The sequence below is a fragment of the Megalobrama amblycephala genome, linkage group LG4 (assembly GCF_018812025.1).
Source record: "Megalobrama amblycephala isolate DHTTF-2021 linkage group LG4, ASM1881202v1, whole genome shotgun sequence".
In the NCBI taxonomy this organism is placed as follows: Eukaryota; Metazoa; Chordata; class Actinopteri; order Cypriniformes; family Xenocyprididae; genus Megalobrama; species Megalobrama amblycephala.
This window is the reverse complement of record NC_063047.1, coordinates 2,428,769-2,452,983: the sequence shown is the minus strand read 5'-3', so window position 1 is coordinate 2,452,983 and position 24,215 is coordinate 2,428,769. Positions and strand designations below refer to the sequence as shown.

The 24,215-nt window shown below is 36.7% G+C and overlaps 1 protein-coding gene across 1 annotated transcript in view; it reads right to left on the bottom strand.

Annotated features, from left to right (window-relative positions):
* The window catches only part of LOC125266278 (cytosolic phospholipase A2 gamma-like), a 55,382-nt gene that overhangs the window by 3,182 nt on the left and 27,985 nt on the right, over positions 1-24,215 (bottom strand). The window contains exons 10-11 of the mRNA XM_048186793.1: positions 20,940-21,116; positions 19,700-19,837 (exon numbers count right to left, since the gene is read on the bottom strand). Coding sequence (XP_048042750.1) covers positions 19,700-19,837; positions 20,940-21,116 — 315 coding nt within the window. The remainder of the gene's footprint in view (positions 1-19,699; positions 19,838-20,939; positions 21,117-24,215) is intronic.

Genomic DNA, 24,215 nt, shown 5'->3' with positions numbered 1-24,215 from the left:
AAAAATGTCAGAATTGTGAGAAAAGAGTCAGAATTGCGAGAAAAGAGTCAGAATTGTGAGATATAAAGTCAGAATTGTGAGAAAAAAAATGCCAGAATTGCGAGAAAAGAGTCAGAATTGCGAGAAAAGAGAGTCAGAATTGTGAGATATAAAGTCAGAATTGCGAGAAAAGAGTCAGAATTGTGAGAAAAGTCAGAATTGCGAGATATAAAGTCAGAGTACCGAGAAAAAAAGTCAGAATTGCTAGATATAAAGTCAGAATTGTGAGAAATAAAGACAGAATTGTGAGAAGTCAGAATTGCGAGACAAAGTCAGAATTGCGAGATATAAAGTCAGAGTAGTGAGAAAAAAAGTCAGAATTGCTAGATAAAGTCAGAATTGCAAGAAAAAAAAGTCAGAATTGCTAGATATAAAGTCAGAATTGCGAGAAGTCAGAATTGCTAGATATAAAGTCAGAATTGCGAGAAGTCAGAATTGCTAGATATAAAGTCAGAATTGCGAGAAGTCAGAATTGCGAGAAAAAAAAGAGAATTGCTAGATATAAAGTCAGAATTGCGAGAAGTCAGAATTGCGAGAAAAAAAGTCAGAATTGCTAGATATAAAGTCAGAATTGCGAGAAGTCGGAATTGTGAGAAAAGTCAGAATTGCAAGATAAAGTCAGAATTGCTAGAAAAAAAGTCAGAATTGCGAGAAGTCAGAATTGAGATAAAAGTCAGAATTGCGAGACAAAAGTCAGAATTGCGAGAAAAAATGTCAGAATTGCCAGATAAAGTCAGAATTGCGAGACAAGAGTCAGAAATGTGAGAAAAGAGTCAGAATTGTGAGATATAAAGTCAGAATTGCGAGAAAAAAATGTCAGAATTGCGAGAAAAGAGTCAGAATTGTGAGATATAAAGTCAGAATTGCGAGAAGTCAGAATTGTGAGAAAAAAATGCTTGAAGTCAGAATTGTGAGAAAAATGTCAGAATTGTGAGAAAAGAGTCAGAATTGCGAGAAAAGAGTCAGAATTGTGAGATATAAAGTCAGAATTGTGAGGAAAAAAATGCCAGAATTGCGAGAAAAGAGTCAGAATTGCGAGAAAAGAGAGTCAGAATTGTGAGATATAAAGTCAGAATTGCGAGAAAAGAGTCAGAATTGTGAGAAAAGTCAGAATTGCGAGATATAAAGTCAGAGTACCGAGAAAAAAAGTCAGAATTGCTAGATATAAAGTCAGAATTGTGAGAAATAAAGACAGAATTGTGAGAAGTCAGAATTGTGAGACAAAGTCAGAATTGCGAGATATAAAGTCAGAGTAGTGAGAAAAAAAGTCAGAATTGCTAGATAAAGTCAGAATTGCAAGAAAAAAAAGTCAGAATTGCTAGATATAAAGTCAGAATTGCGAGAAGTCAGAATTGCTAGATATAAAGTCAGAATTGCGAGAAGTCAGAATTGCGAGAAAAAAAAGTGAGAATTGCTAGATATAAAGTCAGAATTGCGAGAAGTCAGAATTGCGAGAAAAAAAGTCAGAATTGCTAGATATAAAGTCAGAATTGCGAGAAGTCGGAATCGTGAGAAAAGTCAGAATTGCAAGATAAAGTCAGAATTGCTAGAAAAAAAGTCAGAATTGCGAGAAGTCAGAATTGAGATAAAAGTCAGAATTGCGAGAAAAAATGTCAGAATTGCCAGATAAAGTCAGAATTGCGAGACAAGAGTCAGAAATGTGAGAAAAGAGTCAGAATTGTGAGATATAAAGTCAGAATTGCGAGAAGTCAGAATTGCGAGAAAAAAATGTCAGAATTGCGAGAAAAGAGTCAGAATTGCGAGAAAAGAGTCAGAATTGTGAGATATAAAGTCAGAATTGCGAGAAGTCAGAATTGTGAGAAAAAATGCTTGAAGTCAGAATTGTGAGAAAAATGTCAGAATTGTGAGAAAAGAGTCAGAATTGCGAGAAAAGAGTCAGAATTGTGAGATATAAAGTCAGAATTGTGAGAAAAAAAATGCCAGAATTGCGAGAAAAGAGTCAGAATTGCGAGAAAAGAGAGTCAGAATTGTGAGATATAAAGTCAGAATTGCGAGGAAAAAAATGCCAGAATTGCGAGAAAAGAGTCAGAATTGCGAGAAAAGAGAGTCAGAATTGTGAGATATAAAGTCAGAATTGCGAGAAAAGAGTCAGAATTGTGAGAAAAGTCAGAATTGCGAGATATAAAGTCAGAGTACCGAGAAAAAAAGTCAGAATTGCTAGATATAAAGTCAGAATTGTGAGAAATAAAGACAGAATTGTGAGAAGTCAGAATTGTGAGACAAAGTCAGAATTGCGAGATATAAAGTCAGAGTAGTGAGAAAAAAAGTCAGAATTGCTAGATAAAGTCAGAATTGCAAGAAAAAAAAGTCAGAATTGCTAGATATAAAGTCAGAATTGCGAGAAGTCAGAATTGCTAGATATAAAGTCAGAATTGCGAGAAGTCAGAATTGCGAGAAAAAAAAGTGAGAATTGCTAGATATAAAGTCAGAATTGCGAGAAGTCAGAATTGCGAGAAAAAAAGTCAGAATTGCTAGATATAAAGTCAGAATTGCGAGAAGTCGGAATCGTGAGAAAAGTCAGAATTGCAAGATAAAGTCAGAATTGCTAGAAAAAAAGTCAGAATTGCGAGAAGTCAGAATTGAGATAAAAGTCAGAATTGCGAGAAAAAATGTCAGAATTGCCAGATAAAGTCAGAATTGCGAGACAAGAGTCAGAAATGTGAGAAAAGAGTCAGAATTGTGAGATATAAAGTCAGAATTGCGAGAAGTCAGAATTGCGAGAAAAAATGTCAGAATTGCGAGAAAAGAGTCAGAATTGCGAGAAAAGAGTCAGAATTGTGAGATATAAAGTCAGAATTGCGAGAAGTCAGAATTGTGAGAAAAAATGCTTGAAGTCAGAATTGTGAGAAAAATGTCAGAATTGTGAGAAAAGAGTCAGAATTGCGAGAAAAGAGTCAGAATTGTGAGATATAAAGTCAGAATTGTGAGAAAAAAAATGCCAGAATTGCGAGAAAAGAGTCAGAATTGCGAGAAAAGAGAGTCAGAATTGTGAGATATAAAGTCAGAATTGCGAGAAAAGAGTCAGAATTGTGAGAAAAGTCAGAATTGCGAGATATAAAGTCAGAGTACCGAGAAAAAAAGTCAGAATTGCTAGATATAAAGTCAGAATTGTGAGAAATAAAGACAGAATTGTGAGAAGTCAGAATTGCGAGACAAAGTCAGAATTGCGAGATATAAAGTCAGAGTAGTGAGAAAAAAAGTCAGAATTGCTAGATAAAGTCAGAATTGCAAGAAAAAAAAAGTCAGAATTGCTAGATATAAAGTCAGAATTGCAAGAAAAAAAAAGTCAGAATTGCTAGATATAAAGTCAGAATTGCGAGAAGTCAGAATTGCTAGATATAAAGTCAGAATTGCGAGAAGTCAGAATTGCGAGAAAAAAAAGTGAGAATTGCTAGATATAAAGTCAGAATTGCGAGAAGTCAGAATTGCGAGAAAAAAAGTCAGAATTGCTAGATATAAAGTCAGAATTGCGAGAAGTCGGAATTGTGAGAAAAGTCAGAATTGCAAGATAAAGTCAGAATTGCTAGAAAAAAAGTCAGAATTGCGAGAAGTCAGAATTGAGATAAAAGTCAGAATTGCGAGACAAAAAGTCAGAATTGCGAGAAAAAATGTCAGAATTGCCAGATAAAGTCAGAATTGTGAGACAAGAGTCAGAAATGTGAGAAAAGAGTCAGAATTGTGAGATATAAAGTCAGAATTGCGAGAAGTCGGAATTGCGAGACAAAGTCAGAATTGCAAGATATAAAGTCAGAGTAGCGAGAAAAAATGTCAGAATTGCGAGATAAAGTCAGAATTGTGAGACAAAGTCAGAATTGCAAGATATAAAGTCAGAGTAGCGAGAAAAAAGTCAGAATTGCGAGAAATCAGAATTGCGAGACAAAGTCAGAGTAGCGAGAAAAAAAGTCAGAATTGCGATAAAAGTCAGAATTGCGATAAAAGAAAAGTCAGAATTGCGAGAAAAGTCAGAATTGCGAGAAAAGTCAGAATTGCGAGAAGTCAGAATTGCGAGAAAAAAAGTCAGAATTGCTAGATATAAAGTCAGAATTGCGAGAAGTCAGAATTGCGAGAAGTCAGAATTGCGAGAAGTCAGAATTACGAGAAAAAAAGTCAGAATTGCGAGAAGTCAGAATTGTGAGAAAAGTCAGAAGTGCGAGAAAAAAAAAAGTCAGAATTGCGAGAAAAAGTCAGAATTGCGAAAAGTCAGAATTGCGAAAAGTCAGAATTGTGAGAAAAGTCAGAAGTGCGAGAAAAAAAAATGTCAGAATTGCGAGAAAAAGTCAGAATTGCAAGACAAAGTCAAAATTGTGAGATATAACAATTGCGAGATATAACAAAAATAACAAAATGCGAGAAAAAAAGTCAGAATTGCTAGATATAAAGTCAGAATTGCGAGAAAAAGTCAGAATTGCTAGAAAAAAAGTCAGAATTGCGAGAAGTCAGAATTGAGATAAAAGTCAGAATTGCGAGACAAAAAGTCAGAATTGCGAGAAAAAATGTCAGAATTGCCAGATAAAGTCAGAATTGTGAGACAAGAGTCAGAAATGTGAGAAAAGAGTCAGAATTGTGAGATATAAAGTCAGAATTGCGAGAAGTCGGAATTGCGAGACAAAGTCAGAATTGCAAGATATAAAGTCAGAGTAGCGAGAAAAAATTTCAGAATTGCGAGATAAAGTCAGAATTGTGAGACAAAGTCAGAATTGCAAGATATAAAGTCAGAGTAGCGAGAAAAAAGTCAGAATTGCGAGAAATCAGAATTGCGAGAAATCAGAATTGCGAGAAATCAGAATTGCGAGACAAAGTCAGAATTGCGAGAAAAGTCAGAATTGCGAGAAAAGTCAGAATTGCGAGAAAAAAAGTCAGAATTGCTAGATATAAAGTCAGAATTGCGAGAAGTCGGAATTGTGAGAAAAGTCAGAATTGCAAGATAAAGTCAGAATTGCTAGAAAAAAAGTCAGAATTGCGAGAAGTCAGAATTGAGATAAAAGTCAGAATTGCGAGACAAAAAGTCAGAATTGCGAGAAAAAATGTCAGAATTGCCAGATAAAGTCAGAATTGCGAGACAAGAGTCAGAAATGTGAGAAAAGAGTCAGAATTGTGAGATATAAAGTCAGAATTGCGAGAAAAAAATGTCAGAATTGCGAGAAAAGAGTCAGAATTGTGAGATATAAAGTCAGAATTGCGAGAAGTCAGAATTGTGAGAAAAAAATGCTTGAAGTCAGAATTGTGAGAAAAATGTCAGAATTGTGAGAAAAGAGTCAGAATTGCGAGAAAAGAGTCAGAATTGTGAGATATAAAGTCAGAATTGTGAGAAAAAAAATGCCAGAATTGCGAGAAAAGAGTCAGAATTGCGAGAAAAGAGAGTCAGAATTGTGAGATATAAAGTCAGAATTGCGAGAAAAGAGTCAGAATTGTGAGAAAAGTCAGAATTGCGAGATATAAAGTCAGAGTACCGAGAAAAAAAGTCAGAATTGCTAGATATAAAGTCAGAATTGTGAGAAATAAAGACAGAATTGTGAGAAGTCAGAATTGTGAGACAAAGTCAGAATTGCGAGATATAAAGTCAGAGTAGTGAGAAAAAAAGTCAGAATTGCTAGATAAAGTCAGAATTGCAAGAAAAAAAAGTCAGAATTGCTAGATATAAAGTCAGAATTGCGAGAAGTCAGAATTGCTAGATATAAAGTCAGAATTGCGAGAAGTCAGAATTGCGAGAAAAAAAGTGAGAATTGCTAGATATAAAGTCAGAATTGCGAGAAGTCAGAATTGCGAGAAAAAAAGTCAGAATTGCTAGATATAAAGTCAGAATTGCGAGAAGTCGGAATCGTGAGAAAAGTCAGAATTGCAAGATAAAGTCAGAATTGCTAGAAAAAAAGTCAGAATTGCGAGAAGTCAGAATTGAGATAAAAGTCAGAATTGCGAGAAAAAATGTCAGAATTGCCAGATAAAGTCAGAATTGCGAGACAAGAGTCAGAAATGTGAGAAAAGAGTCAGAATTGTGAGATATAAAGTCAGAATTGCGAGAAGTCAGAATTGCGAGAAAAAAATGTCAGAATTGCGAGAAAAGAGTCAGAATTGCGAGAAAAGAGTCAGAATTGTGAGATATAAAGTCAGAATTGCGAGAAGTCAGAATTGTGAGAAAAATGTCAGAATTGTGAGAAAAGAGTCAGAATTGCGAGAAAAGAGTCAGAATTGTGAGATATAAAGTCAGAATTGTCAGAAAAAAAATGCCAGAATTGCGAGAAAAGAGTCAGAATTGCGAGAAAAGAGAGTCAGAATTGTGAGATATAAAGTCAGAATTGCGAGAAAAGAGTCAGAATTGTGAGAAAAGTCAGAATTGCGAGATATAAAGTCAGAGTACCGAGAAAAAAAGTCAGAATTGCTAGATATAAAGTCAGAATTGTGAGAAATAAAGACAGAATTGTGAGAAGTCAGAATTGCGAGACAAAGTCAGAATTGCGAGATATAAAGTCAGAGTAGTGAGAAAAAAAGTCAGAATTGCTAGATAAAGTCAGAATTGCAAGAAAAAAAAAGTCAGAATTGCTAGATATAAAGTCAGAATTGCAAGAAAAAAAAAGTCAGAATTGCTAGATATAAAGTCAGAATTGCGAGAAGTCAGAATTGCTAGATATAAAGTCAGAATTGCGAGAAGTCAGAATTGCGAGAAAAAAAAGTGAGAATTGCTAGATATAAAGTCAGAATTGCGAGAAGTCAGAATTGCGAGAAAAAAAGTCAGAATTGCTAGATATAAAGTCAGAATTGCGAGAAGTCGGAATTGTGAGAAAAGTCAGAATTGCAAGATAAAGTCAGAATTGCTAGAAAAAAAGTCAGAATTGCGAGAAGTCAGAATTGAGATAAAAGTCAGAATTGCGAGACAAAAAGTCAGAATTGCGAGAAAAAATGTCAGAATTGCCAGATAAAGTCAGAATTGTGAGACAAGAGTCAGAAATGTGAGAAAAGAGTCAGAATTGTGAGATATAAAGTCAGAATTGCGAGAAGTCGGAATTGCGAGACAAAGTCAGAATTGCAAGATATAAAGTCAGAGTAGCGAGAAAAAATGTCAGAATTGCGAGATAAAGTCAGAATTGTGAGACAAAGTCAGAATTGCAAGATATAAAGTCAGAGTAGCGAGAAAAAAGTCAGAATTGCGAGAAATCAGAATTGCGAGACAAAGTCAGAGTAGCGAGAAAAAAAGTCAGAATTGTGAGACAAAGTCAGAATTGCGAGAAAAGTCAGAATTGCGAGAAAAGTCAGAATTGCGAGAAAAGTCAGAATTGCGAGAAGTCAGAATTGCGAGAAAAAAAGTCAGAATTGCTAGATATAAAGTCAGAATTGCGAGAAGTCAGAATTGCGAGAAGTCAGAATTGTGAGAAAAGTCAGAAGTGCGAGAAAAAAAAAAGTCAGAATTGCGAGAAAAAGTCAGAATTGCGAAAAGTCAGAATTGCGAAAAGTCAGAATTGTGAGAAAAGTCAGAAGTGCGAGAAAAAAAAATGTCAGAATTGCGAGAAAAAGTCAGAATTGCAAGACAAAGTCAAAATTGTGAGATATAACAATTGCGAGATATAACAAAAATAACAAAATGCGAGAAAAAAAGTCAGAATTGCTAGATATAAAGTCAGAATTGCGAAAAGTCAGAATTGCGAGAAAAAAAAGTCAGAATTGCGAGACAAAGTCAGAATTGCGAGACAAAGTCAGAATTGTGAGAAAAAAGTCAGAATTGCGAGACAAAGTCAGAATTGCTAGATATAGTCAGAATTGCTAGATATAAAGTCAGAATTGCGAGAAAAAGTCAGAATTGCTAGAAAAAAAGTCAGAATTGCGAGAAGTCAGAATTGAGATAAAAGTCAGAATTGCGAGACAAAAAGTCAGAATTGCGAGAAAAAATGTCAGAATTGCCAGATAAAGTCAGAATTGTGAGACAAGAGTCAGAAATGTGAGAAAAGAGTCAGAATTGTGAGATATAAAGTCAGAATTGCGAGAAGTCGGAATTGCGAGACAAAGTCAGAATTGCAAGATATAAAGTCAGAGTAGCGAGAAAAAATTTCAGAATTGCGAGATAAAGTCAGAATTGTGAGACAAAGTCAGAATTGCAAGATATAAAGTCAGAGTAGCGAGAAAAAAGTCAGAGATGCGAGAAATCAGAATTGCGAGAAATCAGAATTGCGAGAAATCAGAATTGCGAGACAAAGTCAGAATTGCGAGAAAAGTCAGAATTGCGAGAAAAGTCAGAATTGCGAGAAAAGTCAGAATTGCGAGACAAAGTCAGAATTGCTAGATATAAAGTCAGAATTGCAAGAAAAAAAAATGTCAGAATTGTGAGAAAGTCAGAATTGCTAGATATAAAGTCAGAATTGCGAGAAGTCAGAATTGCTAGATAAAGTCAGAATTGCGAGAAAAGAGTCAGAATTGCTAGATATAAAGTCAGAATTGCGAGAAAAAAAACGTCAGAATTGCGAGAAAAAAGTCTGAATTGCGAGAAGTCAGAATTGCGAGAAAAAAGTCAGAATTGCGAGAAGTCAGAATTGCTAGATAAAGTCAGAATTGCAAGAAGTCAGAATTGCGAGAAAAGAGTCAGAATTGCTAGATATAAAGTCAGAATTGCGAGAAGTTAGAATTGTGAGAAAAAAAAGTCAGAATTGCGAGAAGTCAGAATTGCGAGAAAAAAAGTCAGAATTGCGAGAAGTCAGAATTGCGAGAAAAAGTCAGAATTGCGAGACAAAGTCAGAATTGCGGGAAGTCCAAATTGCGAGAAAAAAAATCAGAATTGTGAGAAAGTCAGAATTGCGAGAAAAAAAGTCAGAATTGCGAGACACAGTCAGAATTGTGAGATATAACAATTGCAAGATAACAAAAATAACAAAATGCGAGAAAAAAAAAGTAAGAATTGCTAGATATAAAGTCAGAATTGCGAGAAGTCAGAATTGCGAGAAGTCAGAATTGTGGGAAAAGTCAGAAGTGCGAGAAAAAAAATGTCAGAATTGTGAGAAAAAGTCAGAATTGCGAGAAAAAGTCAGAATTGCGAAAAGTCAGAATTGCGAGAAGTCAGAATTGCGAGAAAAAAAAGTCAGAATTGTGAGAAGTCAGAATTGTGAGAAAAGTCAGAATTGCGAGAAAAAGTCATAATTGCGAAAAAAAGTCAGAATTGCGAGAAAAAAGTCAGAATTGCTAGATATAAAGTCAGAATTGCGAGAAGTCAGAATTGCGAGAAGTCAGAATTGCGAGACAAAGTCAGAATTGCGAGACAAAGTCAGAATTGCGAGACAAAGTCAGAATTGCGAGAAGTCAGAATTACGAGAAAAAAAGTCAGAATTGCGAGAAGTCAGAATTGTGAGAAAAGTCAGAAGTGTGAGAAAAAGTCAGAATTGCAAGACAAAGTCAAAATTGTGAGATATAACAATTGCGAGATATAACAAAAATAACAAAATGCGAGAAAAAAAGTCAGAATTGCTAGATAGAAAGTCAGAATTGCGAGAAAAAAAATTTCAGAATTGCGAGACAAAGTCAGAATTGCGAGAAAAATGTCAGAATTGCTAGATATAAAGTCAGAATTGCGAGAAAAAAAGTCAGAATTGCGAGAAGCCAGAATTGTGAGAAAAGTCAGAAGTGTGAGAAAAAGTCAGAATTGCAAGACAAAGTCAAAATTGTGAGATATAACAATTGCGAGATATAACAAAAATAACAAAATGCGAGAAAAAAAGTCAGAATTGCGAGACAAAGTCAGAATTGCGAGAAGTCAGAATTGCGAGAAGTCAGAATTACGAGAAAAAAAGTCAGAATTGCGAGAAGTCAGAATTGTGACAAAAGTCAGAAGTGCGAGAAAAAGTCAGAATTGCAAGACAAAGTCAAAATTGTGAGATATAACAATTGCGAGAAAAAAAGTCAGAATTGCGAGAAAAAAAATGTCAGAATTGTGAGACAAAGTCAGAATTGCGAGACAAAGTCAGAATTGTGAGACAAAGTCAGAATTGCGAGAAAAAAGTCAGAATTGCTAGATATAAAGTCAGAATTGTGAGAAATAAAGACAGAATTGTGAGAAGTCAGAATTGTGAGACAAAGTCAGAATTGCGAGATATAAAGTCAGAGTAGTGAGAAAAAAAGTCAGAATTGCTAGATAAAGTCAGAATTGCAAGAAAAAAAAGTCAGAATTGCTAGATATAAAGTCAGAATTGCGAGAAGTCAGAATTGCTAGATATAAAGTCAGAATTGCGAGAAGTCAGAATTGCGAGAAAAAAAGTGAGAATTGCTAGATATAAAGTCAGAATTGCGAGAAGTCAGAATTGCGAGAAAAAAGTCAGAATTGCTAGATATAAAGTCAGAATTGCGAGAAGTCGGAATCGTGAGAGAAAGTCAGAATTGCAGATAAAGTCAGAATTGCTAGAAAAAAAGTCAGAATTGCGAGAAGTCAGAATTGAGATAAAAGTCAGAATTGCGAGAAAAAATGTCAGAATTGCCAGATAAAGTCAGAATTGCGAGACAAGAGTCAGAAATGTGAGAAAAGAGTCAGAATTGTGAGATATAAAGTCAGAATTGCGAGAAGTCAGAATTGCGAGAAAAAATGTCAGAATTGCGAGAAAAGAGTCAGAATTGCGAGAAAAGAGTCAGAATTGTGAGATATAAAGTCAGAATTGCGAGAAGTCAGAATTGTGAGAAAAATGTCAGAATTGTGAGAAAAGAGTCAGAATTGCGAGAAAAGAGTCAGAATTGTGAGATATAAAGTCAGAATTGTCAGAAAAAAAATGCCAGAATTGCGAGAAAAGAGTCAGAATTGCGAGAAAAGAGAGTCAGAATTGTGAGATATAAAGTCAGAATTGCGAGAAAAGAGTCAGAATTGTGAGAAAAGTCAGAATTGCGAGATATAAAGTCAGAGTACGAGAAAAAAAGTCAGAATTGCTAGATATAAAGTCAGAATTGTGAGAAATAAAGACAGAATTGTGAGAAGTCAGAATTGCGAGACAAAGTCAGAATTGCGAGATATAAAGTCAGAGTAGTGAGAAAAAAGTCAGAATTGCTAGATAAAGTCAGAATTGCAAGAAAAAAAAAGTCAGAATTGCTAGATATAAAGTCAGAATTGCAAGAAAAAAAAGTCAGAATTGCTAGATATAAAGTCAGAATTGCGAGAAGTCAGAATTGCTAGATATAAAGTCAGAATTGCGAGAAGTCAGAATTGCGAGAAAAAAAAGTGAGAATTGCTAGATATAAAGTCAGAATTGCGAGAAGTCAGAATTGCGAGAAAAAAAGTCAGAATTGCTAGATATAAAGTCAGAATTGCGAGAAGTCGGAATTGTGAGAAAAGTCAGAATTGCAAGATAAAGTCAGAATTGCTAGAAAAAAAGTCAGAATTGCGAGAAGTCAGAATTGAGATAAAAGTCAGAATTGCGAGACAAAAAGTCAGAATTGCGAGAAAAAATGTCAGAATTGCCAGATAAAGTCAGAATTGTGAGACAAGAGTCAGAAATGTGAGAAAAGAGTCAGAATTGTGAGATATAAAGTCAGAATTGCGAGAAGTCGGAATTGCGAGACAAAGTCAGAATTGCAAGATATAAAGTCAGAGTAGCGAGAAAAAATGTCAGAATTGCGAGATAAAGTCAGAATTGTGAGACAAAGTCAGAATTGCAAGATATAAAGTCAGAGTAGCGAGAAAAAAGTCAGAATTGCGAGAAATCAGAATTGCGAGACAAAGTCAGAGTAGCGAGAAAAAAAGTCAGAATTGTGAGACAAAGTCAGAATTGCGAGAAAAGTCAGAATTGCGAGAAAAGTCAGAATTGCGAGAAAAGTCAGAATTGCGAGAAGTCAGAATTGCGAGAAAAAAAGTCAGAATTGCTAGATATAAAGTCAGAATTGCGAGAAGTCAGAATTGCGAGAAGTCAGAATTGTGAGAAAAGTCAGAAGTGCGAGAAAAAAAAAAGTCAGAATTGCGAGAAAAAGTCAGAATTGCGAAAAGTCAGAATTGCGAAAAGTCAGAATTGTGAGAAAAGTCAGAAGTGCGAGAAAAAAAAATGTCAGAATTGCGAGAAAAAGTCAGAATTGCAAGACAAAGTCAAAATTGTGAGATATAACAATTGCGAGATATAACAAAAATAACAAAATGCGAGAAAAAAAGTCAGAATTGCTAGATATAAAGTCAGAATTGCGAAAAGTCAGAATTGCGAGAAAAAAAAGTCAGAATTGCGAGACAAAGTCAGAATTGCGAGACAAAGTCAGAATTGTGAGAAAAAAGTCAGAATTGCGAGACAAAGTCAGAATTGCTAGATATAGTCAGAATTGCTAGATATAAAGTCAGAATTGCGAGAAAAAGTCAGAATTGCTAGAAAAAAAGTCAGAATTGCGAGAAGTCAGAATTGAGATAAAAGTCAGAATTGCGAGACAAAAAGTCAGAATTGCGAGAAAAAATGTCAGAATTGCCAGATAAAGTCAGAATTGTGAGACAAGAGTCAGAAATGTGAGAAAAGAGTCAGAATTGTGAGATATAAAGTCAGAATTGCGAGAAGTCGGAATTGCGAGACAAAGTCAGAATTGCAAGATATAAAGTCAGAGTAGCGAGAAAAAATTTCAGAATTGCGAGATAAAGTCAGAATTGTGAGACAAAGTCAGAATTGCAAGATATAAAGTCAGAGTAGCGAGAAAAAAGTCAGAGATGCGAGAAATCAGAATTGCGAGAAATCAGAATTGCGAGAAATCAGAATTGCGAGACAAAGTCAGAATTGCGAGAAAAGTCAGAATTGCGAGAAAAGTCAGAATTGCGAGAAAAGTCAGAATTGCGAGACAAAGTCAGAATTGCTAGATATAAAGTCAGAATTGCAAGAAAAAAAAATGTCAGAATTGTGAGAAAGTCAGAATTGCTAGATATAAAGTCAGAATTGCGAGAAGTCAGAATTGCTAGATAAAGTCAGAATTGCGAGAAAAGAGTCAGAATTGCTAGATATAAAGTCAGAATTGCGAGAAAAAAAACGTCAGAATTGCGAGAAAAAAGTCTGAATTGCGAGAAGTCAGAATTGCGAGAAAAAAGTCAGAATTGCGAGAAGTCAGAATTGCTAGATAAAGTCAGAATTGCAAGAAGTCAGAATTGCGAGAAAAGAGTCAGAATTGCTAGATATAAAGTCAGAATTGCGAGAAGTTAGAATTGTGAGAAAAAAAAGTCAGAATTGCGAGAAGTCAGAATTGCGAGAAAAAAAGTCAGAATTGCGAGAAGTCAGAATTGCGAGAAAAAGTCAGAATTGCGAGACAAAGTCAGAATTGCGGGAAGTCAAATTGCGAGAAAAAAAATCAGAATTGTGAGAAAGTCAGAATTGCGAGAAAAAAAGTCAGAATTGCGAGACACAGTCAGAATTGTGAGATATAACAATTGCAAGATAACAAAAATAACAAAATGCGAGAAAAAAAAAGTCAGAATTGCTAGATAAAAGTCAGAATTGCGAGAAGTCAGAATTGCGAGAAGTCAGAATTGTGGAAAAGTCAGAATTGCGAGAAAAAAAAGTCAGAATTGTGAGAAAAGTCAGAATTGCGAGAAAAAGTCAGAATTGCGAAAAGTCAGAATTGCGAGAAGTCAGAATTGCGAGAAAAAAAAGTCAGAATTGTGAGAAGTCAGAATTGTGAGAAAAGTCAGAATTGCGAGAAAAAGTCATAATTGCGAAAAAAAGTCAGAATTGCGAGAAAAAAGTCAGAATTGCTAGATATAAAGTCAGAATTGCGAGAAGTCAGAATTGCGAGAAGTCAGAATTGCGAGACAAAGTCAGAATTGCGAGACAAAGTCAGAATTGCGAGACAAAGTCAGAATTGCGAGAAGTCAGAATTACGAGAAAAAAAGTCAGAATTGCGAGAAGTCAGAATTGTGAGAAAAGTCAGAAGTGTGAGAAAAAGTCAGAATTGCAAGACAAAGTCAAAATTGTGAGATATAACAATTGCGAGATATAACAAAAATAACAAAATGCGAGAAAAAAAGTCAGAATTGCTAGATAGAAAGTCAGAATTGCGAGAAAAAAAATTTCAGAATTGCGAGACAAAGTCAGAATTGCGAGAAAAATGTCAGAATTGCTAGATATAAAGTCAGAATTGCGAGAAAAAAAGTCAGAATTGCGAGAAGCCAGAATTGTGAGAAAAGTCAGAAGTGTGAGAAAAAGTCAGAATTGCAAGACAAAGTCAAAATTGTGAGATATAACAATTGCGAGATATAACAAAAATAACAAAATGCGAGAAAAAAAGTCAGAATTGCGAGACAAAGTCAGAATTGCGAGAAGTCAGAATTGCGAGAAGTCAGAATTACGAGAAAAAAAGTCAGAATTGCGAGAAGTCAGAATTGTGACAAAAGTCAGAAGTGCGAGAAAAAGTCAGAATTGCAAGACAAAGTCAAAATTGTGAGATATAACAATTGCGAGAAAAAAAGTCAGAATTGCGAGAAAAAAAATGTCAGAATTGTGAGACAAAGTCAGAATTGCGAGACAAAGTCAGAATTGTGAGACAAAGTCAGAATTGCGAGAAAAAAGTCAGAATTGCTAGATATAGTCAGAATTGCGAGAAAAAAAATGTCAGAATTGTGAGACAAAGTCAGAATTGCGAGACAAAGTCAGAATTGTGAGACAAAGTCAGAATTGCGAGAAAAAAGTCAGAATTGCTAGATATAAAGTCAGAATTGCGAGAAGTCAGAATTGCGAGAAAAAAAAGTCAGAATTGCGAGAAGTCAGAATTGCGAGAAGTCAGAATTGCGAGAAAAAAAGTCAGAATTGCTAGATATAAAGTCAGAATTGCGAGAAGTCAGAATTGCGAGAAGTCAGAATTACGAGAAAAAAAGTCAGAATTGCGAGAAGTCAGAATTGTGAGAAAAGTCAGAAGTGCGAGAAAAAAAAAAGTCAGAATTGCGAGAAAAAGTCAGAATTGCGAAAACTCAGAATTGCGAAAAGTCAGAATTGTGAGAAAAGTCAGAAGTGCGAGAAAAAAAAAAATGTCAGAATTGCGAGAAAAAGTCAGAATTGCAAGACAAAGTCAAAATTGTGAGATATAACAATTGCGAGATATAACAAAAATAACAAAATGCGAGAAAAAAAGTCAGAATTGCTAGATATAAAGTCAGAATTGCGAAAAGTCAGAATTGCGAGAAAAAAAGTCAGAATTGCGAGACAAAGTCAGAATTGCGAGACAAAGTCAGAATTGCGAGACAAAGTCAGAATTGTGAGAAAAAAGTCAGAATTGCGAGACAAAGTCAGAATTGCTAGATATAAAGTCAGAATTGCGAGAAAAAGTCAGAATTGCTAGATAGAAAGTCAGAATTGCGAGAAGTCAGAATTGCGAGAAAAAAAAGTCAGAATTGCGAGACAAAGTCAAAATTGTGAGATATAACAATTGCGAGATATAACAAAAATAACAAAATGCGAGAAAAAAAGTCAGAATTGCTAGATATAAAGTCAGAATTGCGAGAAGTCAGAATTACGAGAAAAAAAAAGTCAGAATTGTGAGACAAAGTCAGAATTGCGAGACAAAGTCAGAATTGCGACTAGACAAAGTCAGAATTGCTAGATATAAAGTCAGAATTGCGAGAAAAATAGTCAGAATTGCTAGATATAAAGTCAGAATTGCGAGAAGTCAGAATTGCGAGAAAAAGTCAGAATTGCAAGACAAAGTCAAAATTGTGAGATGTAACAATTGCGATATATAACAAAAATAATAAAATGCGAGAAAAAAAGTCAGAATTGCGAGAAAAAAAGTCAGAATTGCTAGATAAAGTCATAATTGCGAGAAGTCAGAATTGTGAGAAAAGATATAACAATTGCGAGATATAACAAAAATAACAAAATGCGAGAAAAAAAGTCAGAATTGCTAGATATAGTCAGAATTGCAAGAAGTCAGAATTGCGAGACAAAGTCAGAATTGCGAGAAAAAAGTGTCAGAATTGCGAAAAAAAAAGTCAGAATTGCGAGAAATAAAGTAAGAATTGCGAGACAAAGTCAGAATTGCGAGAAAAAAGTCAGAATTGCGAGACCAAGTCAGAATTGAGAGAAATAAAGTCAGAATTGTGAGAAATAAAGCCAGAATTGTGAGAAGTCAGAATTGCGATAAAATCAGATATAAAGTCAGAATTGCAAGATAAAGTCAGAATTGCGAGAAAAAAAGTCAGAATTGAGAGAAATAAAGTCAGAGTTGTGAGAAGTCAGAATTGCGAGAAAAAAGTCAGAATTGAGAGAAATAAAGTCAGAATTGTGAGAAGTCAGAATTGTGAGAAGTCAGAATTGTGAGAAGTCAGAATTGTGATAAAATCAGATATAAAGTCAGAATTGCAAGATAAAGTCAGAATTGCGAGAAAAAAAGTCAGAATTGCTAGATATAAAGTCAGAATTGCGAGAAATAAAGTCAGAATTGCGAGAAATAAAGTCAGAATTGCTAGATATAAAGTCAGAATTGCTAGATATAAAGTCAGAATTGCGAGAAAAAAGTCAGAATTGCGAGACATAAAGTCAGAATTGTGAGACATAAAGTCAGAATTGCAAGACAAAGTCAGAACTGCGAGACAAAGTCAGAATTGCGAGACAAAAGTCAGAATTGCGAGACAAAGTCAGAATTGCGAGACAAAGTCAGAATTGCTAGATATAAAGTCAGAATTGCGAGACAAAGTCAGAATTGCGAGAAAAAAAGTCAGAATTGCTAGATATAAAGTCAGAATTGCGAGAAATAAAGTCAAAATTGTGAGAAGTCAGAATTGCGAGAAAGTCAGAACAGCGAGAAAAATTCAGAATTGCACGATATAAAGTCAGAAATGTGAGTTATAAAGTCAGAATTGCAAGATATAGGCCCGGTTTCACAGACAGGGCTTAGTCTAAACCAGGATTAGGCCTGTTACATTCCACGTAGGTTTTTGCATTTTGTTTTTGTTTTTTCCCTCCCTTCTGTTACCTGTCTGTCGAGTTCTAGGTTGATCCTATTGGACGGTAAAGCAGTGATCATTCTGGTGAAGTCATGACGCGTTGACGTGCTAACCAGCGTTCTGCCAATCTGCGGGTGGCTGATCATTTAAAAAGCTTTGGCGGCGTTCCACCTGCAGTGTGCGTTTGGGCTCGGACCTCACTCACGTTTGTCGAGCCAGAGCCAACCATACTTTGTGACTGCGAACTGTTCATTTAGTCTGTGGTTTATTGAGACGGCATCTGTGAGTTGTTCGTTTCTGTGTAATGGTTAATCTGATTGAGTAAGAGCGTGATACAAGTTCTCGTGTTAAATATTTGTGTCCATTCGAAATCTGGCGTGAAGTTATTATCTGTCAACCATTCGGTTGGCAAATAATGAATCCCTTTTTGCTGCGGAAAGCTGAGTGCTAACATCCATCTCACTGACAATTGTTAATTCCGTATAGTGCGTGACGGCTCGACTTGGTAGCTAGCAATTAATGTTAGATAGTATGTGGGTGTCCGCCTCCATTGTATTTTTTTGTTTATTTATTTAGTGGAGTTTAGTTAAGGCGCCGTGTCGAAGTTTTCGGTTTTGTTTTTACATTTTGTTTTCGGTAGTTAGTTTAGGGGCGTGGGCGCTAGTTAGTGGGTTTTGTTATGATTATTTCTTTTTTTTGGCGACATCCTTGCTTTTTTCTTACTTTTACTGAGTTCATGTTTTTATTGTATTGTCTACATTCTCACCGTGTTAATAAACATCGGGTTGTTATTGCATCCTTTGTTGTTCGATTTGTTCTTCCCCACACTGCAACAGCTGCATCTCATCTAAATCAGTGTTTCTCAACTCCAGTCCTCGGGACCCACTGCTCTGCACATTTTGTATGTATCCCTTATTTAACACACCTGATTTAGATCATCAGCTCATTAGGAGAGTCTGCATGAACTGAATTGAGTGTGTCAGATAAGAGAGACATACAAAATGTGCAGAGCAGTGGGTCCCGAGGACTGGAGTTGAGAACCACTGATCTAAATGTTGCGCTCATTCCAGTTAACAACTTTAAGCGCGTAACAAGGCCTTAGTTCAATTAGGGCATTTAAGTAACTTTTATAAACGTGTCTTAGAATTTTTTTTACTGATGTGCTGTTATGTACAGAAGGGTAGGAGACAACAGGTATGCAAGCAGATGGTTGTTTGACAAATAGCAGGTTAAATACAGATGAGTAGGTAAGTGAATGGCAGAGTCTTTGTGATGTGGTAACTGAAATACTGATACTGTCCTTTGTCTTACAGGTTGGTGGATCGTGGATCCACCACGATTAGCTGGCTGGACACACAGAGACGGTAGGTGAACTCACACACAGATGACAAAGCACGAAGACTGGGGAAACACGCTGGAGTAGAGAAGGTAAGTAACAACGAAGTCTTGGCGTTTAACAGGAAGAGTCCTTTGCATAAACGAGACCAGACTACTGACTGAGGTAAGTGGTGGGCTTAAGTATCTGTGGTGATGGGGTGCTGATTGGAAACAGGTGTGTGTGATTAGAACTCTGGTGAGGGAGTGCGCTGTGATTGGCTGATGTTGGAGCCTGGCAGGTCTGTGACGTGCATCTTGAGACAAAACAGTTGCACTGACATATTTTGAGATCTCAGAGCAAGTTTCTTTCAAATGAAACAGTTCAAACATGCTTTTTAGTCTAGGACTAACTTAAGCCTTGGGATAAAGTCAGAACTGTGAGATATAAAGTCAGAAAAAACACAACTGCGAGAAAAAAAAGTTTCAATTACCATTTATTTTATTTTTTTTGTGTGTGTGTGTGTTTTATTATGAGTTCTTTCACGTTTTGCTTGAAAACTCGTTTAGTTTCAATGTTCATTTGTCGTGGATTCAAGCTATTACGACACCTTCCACTGCATATAGTAGCCTGAACTTCTTTCATTTATTTACAGATAGACATAAACACGGCTGATTATTATAAGCTTACGGCAGTGATTTGGGGTAAGGCAAAAACACAGTTTGACAGTTGGATTTGTAATATACTCGCTCATTATTTACATTTTGTTCATTTTGACATAGTGCAGTTTTGAGAACTTATCAAAAACAATGTTGACTGTATTTTTTAAATAGAATTAATCAACTGGTTTTCAAAAGAACTAGAGAATGAAAAGTTATTTCAATCTTAAAGCACATCTCAGTTGCGGCTACTAAAATATTAAATGTACAGTGGCTTACGTATCTGACTATAAAATCAAAAGTGAATGAATTACAATATCATATTAGACACACTGATGGACTGGCCACTCAAAAAGCAAATTAGACCTAAATGTAACTGAATTGCATATAAAATTTCCATCCATCTGAATTACACAGTTTTAACACAAACTAATAAACTTAATGTGATGCATATTTGTCAGTCATACATAAATGAATCAGTTCAGATTTCTATAATAGTTGAATATCGCTTGTTCCACAGCTAGCCATGTTTTAGCCATGTTCATAGTTTTTCCACAATGAGCAGATTTATGCTGAAGGCTTTTTGAGAATATGATTTATATTAAGATTGAAATAAAATCAAATAGATGCAAATAGTTGTCTACAGAAATCTGACCTTTTTTATTGATGTGTGACTGACAAATATGCATCACATTACGTTTATTAGTATGTTAAAACAATGGATTCAAATACATAAATCTTAAGGTGTAAATCAGCATCCCCATGATATAGAAAAGTGGTTAGGAGAATGGATGGATGGATATCAAAAACTGTTCAGCGTACCATATGGCCAGAAATGAAATCCACTCAAACTGTTGCATACTTCCTTGGTGTATCTCTTCATATTCACATCTGCTTTTTTATGAGCAGCTTTTTTATGAGCAGCTCTCGAACAAGCCACACCTCTGCGTCCACAGGGGCCTGTAAAAAGAAGGGACAGGTACATTAGTGAGTTCTTCTTATTTAGTTTGTGTATCTTTTTTTTTAATGGATTTTTACAATTGGTTTTTAATTTTTCAAAAAAAGCAAAAGTAGACTAATACATTTTTTTAAATTACATTTAATCATTAAAAAGATGCTTTTATCCAAAGCAACTTAAAAATGACACATTTAATAACAGATATGAAATATGGCCTTCTGTATTTTTTGCAGTATTTCATATATATATAAAAAAAAAAAAAATCCTTCTCAAATCTGTCAATAAAGGCCTGTTCACACCAAGGTCGGTAACTATAATGATAACTATTTTAGCGTTCACATTGTCCAGACCAACGCACAATATCATTCTGTTTATTAAAGAGTTAGTTCACCCAAAAATGAAAATTTTTGTTCTAAACCTATATGAATTTCATTATTCTGCTGAACACAAAAAGAAGATATTTTGAAGAATGTCTGTAACCAAACTGTTGATCGACCCTATTGACTATATTTTTTTCTACTATGGAAGTCAATGTACATCAACTGTTTAGTTACACACAATCTTTCAAATATCTTCTTTTATGTACAAAAGAAAGAAACTAATTGAAGATGAGTAAATTAGGACAGAATTGTAATTTCTGGCTGAACTATCCCTTTAAAGTAATTCATGTGACTCCAGTAGTTTAACCTCAATTTTATGAAGTGATGTGAGTGCTTTGTTTGTGCAAAAAACAAAATGTAGCACCTTATTTACAAAATAATAATCTTGATATTTATATTAATATATTTAGGTGAACTAACTCTTTAAGCACAAGCTGCAGTTTTGTCATCTGTCGCTTTAAATGCTCGAGCTCTTTAAGCAGGATGGATTCTGATTGGCTGTCAATGTTTTTATTTTTCATCAGCTGGAAGAAATCGTTCTGAAAGTGATTCCAATGATATTGTTTCTCTGCGCCGTTACAGTTGTGGTGTGGACTCTGCTATTCTTTTATATTTAGAGCAATATATCTAGTTATAATCCTCGGTGTGAATGGGCCCTAAAACTTTCATTAAGACGTGAACACAAGGCTGTGATGGACATACAGACCAATCAGTGGCTTATTACCGTTCAGTGATGTCCCGATGGATTCATCAAAAGCAGCAGGATCATTGCCAGTCAAAACAGAGAGATTCATGTCCACAAGGTTCATGAGCACCTGGTAACACTCCTCGTCTGTAGCTGGGGCATTTGGATCTTGTTCAGGGTGCAGTAGCGCTTCTGGCCCCCTGGATTGAACTCCCGCTGCAAAGAAATCAGAAAATCAGAAATGTTTCTCTGAAGACTGCAGTAATGATGCTGAAAATTCAGCCTTGATCACAGGAATAAATTATATTTTACTATTATTTATTTATTTATATTTTTAAGCAGGAAAGGATTAAAAACAATCGGGCCTGACTCAGTATAAAACTGGTTTTCAGCAGGTTCCTGTTCTGCAGAACATAAATACCACACACACAACAAACTCCAAACTCCAAACTCCACTTTTTATAACATAAAAATATAAATGCTATTTATACAGAAATATAAATGCTATTTTTTAATAATTATTATTGAAATGCTTATCATTAACTTTAATGAATGACTGCATACTTCTTTATGTTATTATTTGTCTTTCCTGATGCACATAGCAAATAGTAAATAATTTTGAATAACTTTTCCATACAGGAAAGTTTAATATCACTAAAGTTCAATACCTACCATTAAATCAGTCCTTATATAACAATGCTCTGGTATGATCTTGACAACTGTCATTTTATGGAATAGTGTCACGAATGTGGCTCCCACGGCCCTTCCTCCGGACTGCCGGAGGGAGCCATCACCGGAATATTGATCAGTTACCATTCGGACTACGTTACCCATAGGCCCTTATTCCTGGGACTGATTGCACACACATCTGCGCTGCATCACACTCACACTATTTAAGACACACACACACATTGCGAAGTCTTGATTTGCCTTGGTGATCATTTCTGAGCGTTTTCCTGTGGACTGTTTCTCGTTATCGACTGGATTGTTTATTCTCTGTGACCCGTTGCCGCCTACCCTGATCCCTGCCTGTTTACTGGACTTTGATTGTATTGCCGCCTGCCTTGATCCTTCCCTGTGACCCGTTTCTGTTTGTCTGCCACCTACCATGACCATTGCCTGTCCCTGTTTATGCCTCTGCCTTTGCCCTGTCTGCATTGTAAGTCCTTTTAATAAAAGCTGCAAATGGATCCACATTCTGTCGACCCATCACTACAGAAGACTTCACCACACAGCAATCCAGCAGCCCTCATGCAGATCTCCTCTGAATTGACTGCCCAGGCCAACCAGCTAGAGGTGCATCAACATCAACTTAACCGCTTGACTTCCCTTACCGAAGAACTGGTGAAGACGCTACAAGGCCTCCGGTTCAGCCCTGCCGAAGCCCCGCTGCTCCCGCCAATCTAGGCTTCGCGGCCTCCCCTGCAGTCAACCCACGCCTAGCGCTCCCAGAAAGGTTCGACGGCACTCCCGCCAGATGTAAGGGGTTCCTTCTCCAATGTTCCCTGTTCATCAACCAGCAGCCGTCTCTGTATCCCACCAGATCCAGTCGGATATCGTTTGTCTGTTCTTTACTCACTGGCAAAGCACTGGATTGGGACACAGCGGTGTGGAGAGATGACAACTCTGTGATTCCCACCTTTCAGGACTTCTTGCGAAACTTTAAAGAAGTCTTTGAACATCCCGAAGGAGGCAAGAGCGCTGGCAATCACTTACTTTCTCTCAGCCAAGGTAAACAAACAGCAGCCGAGTACGCACTGAACTTCCGTACTCTGGCCGCCCAAACGAACTGGGTGGAGGACACATTAAAGCTGCTGTATTGTAGGGGCTTAACACTGGAGCTACAAGCCGAGCTTGCATGCCGGGATGAGGGAAACTCACTCAATGCTTTCATCAAACTAGCCATTCAGATTGACAATCTTCTGCGATCCCGGCGCCCTGTCCGACTAACCACCTCAGTAAGTCCAGCTCTCGAACCCATGCAGCTCGGTTACACCCCACTTCTTCCCGAAGAGAGAGAGAGAAGACGACAACTACACTTGTGTCTCTACTGCGGTCAGGCTGGTCATGTCAAAATCAACTGCCCCGTACCACCTCAATCCTCCAATTCCAAGGCGGTGAGTTCCCCACATCACTCTAACTACTCTTCCAACTGCTTCAAAATTCCCATCCAGATTACCGTTAATAGTCAAAGTATATCCACTCACGCACTACTGGACTCTGGAGCCGCTGGGAATTTAATGTCAGACACATTCATCAAAGAGCATAACATCTCTCTAACAGACTGTAATTCCCTGTTGACAGTGAAGGCACTAGATGGGAAGCCCATCGGGGGAGGCAGAGTGGCCCATATCACCGCTGAACTCGCCTTACAAGTAGGAGCCCTTCACCACGAGCAAATTCGCTTAATCATTCACTCACCCAACAACCCTGTGATCCTTGGTCTGCTGTGGCTCAGAATGCATAATCCTCACGTTTCCTGGAAAGATGGCCAGGTTGTACAATGGGGCTGCTTGAAACAAATCACTCCCCTGCCGGTTCAAGCCGTTTCACTCCAAGACACTGACACTGGAAAACTTAACATACCTGATGAATATGCTGATCTGGCCGTGGCATTCAGTAAAGACAAGTCCACCGAACTACCTCCTCACTGTCCCGGTGACTGTGCCATCGACCTACTGCCTGGTACCACGCCTCCCAAGGGCAGGATCTTTCCCGTCACAACCCGAGGCAGCAGCAATGAAAACCTACATCGAAGAGGAACTAGCTAAAAGATTTATCCATCCATCCACATCACCAGCAGCATCCGGGTTCTTCTTCTGCTTGAGACCCTGCATTGATTACCGTGGGCTGAATGATATCACCGTCAAGTTCCGGTACCCCCTGCCTTTGGTTCCTCCAGCCCTTGAACAACTCAGACAGGCCGCATACTTCACCAAGCTCTGTCTTCCAGTCCTTCATAAATGACGTCTTCCGTGACATGCTGAATCGCTGGGTCATTGTCTACATTGATGAAATCCTCATCTATTCCAACTCCTTTGAGGAACACGTTCAACATGTACGGGCAGTATTACAGAGACTGATACAACATAAACTATATGCAAAAGCCGAGAAGTGTGAATTTCATCAAACTTCAATATCCTTTCTGGGGTATGTTATCAGCCGTGAGGGCATTGCCATGGATGACAGCAAGGTAAAAGCGGTGCTAGAATGGCCACAACCTCGTACCCTGAAGGAGTTACAATGGTTCCTGGGGTTCGCCAACTTCTACAGGCGGTTCATACGGAACTTAAGTGACGTCGCAGCCCCATTAAC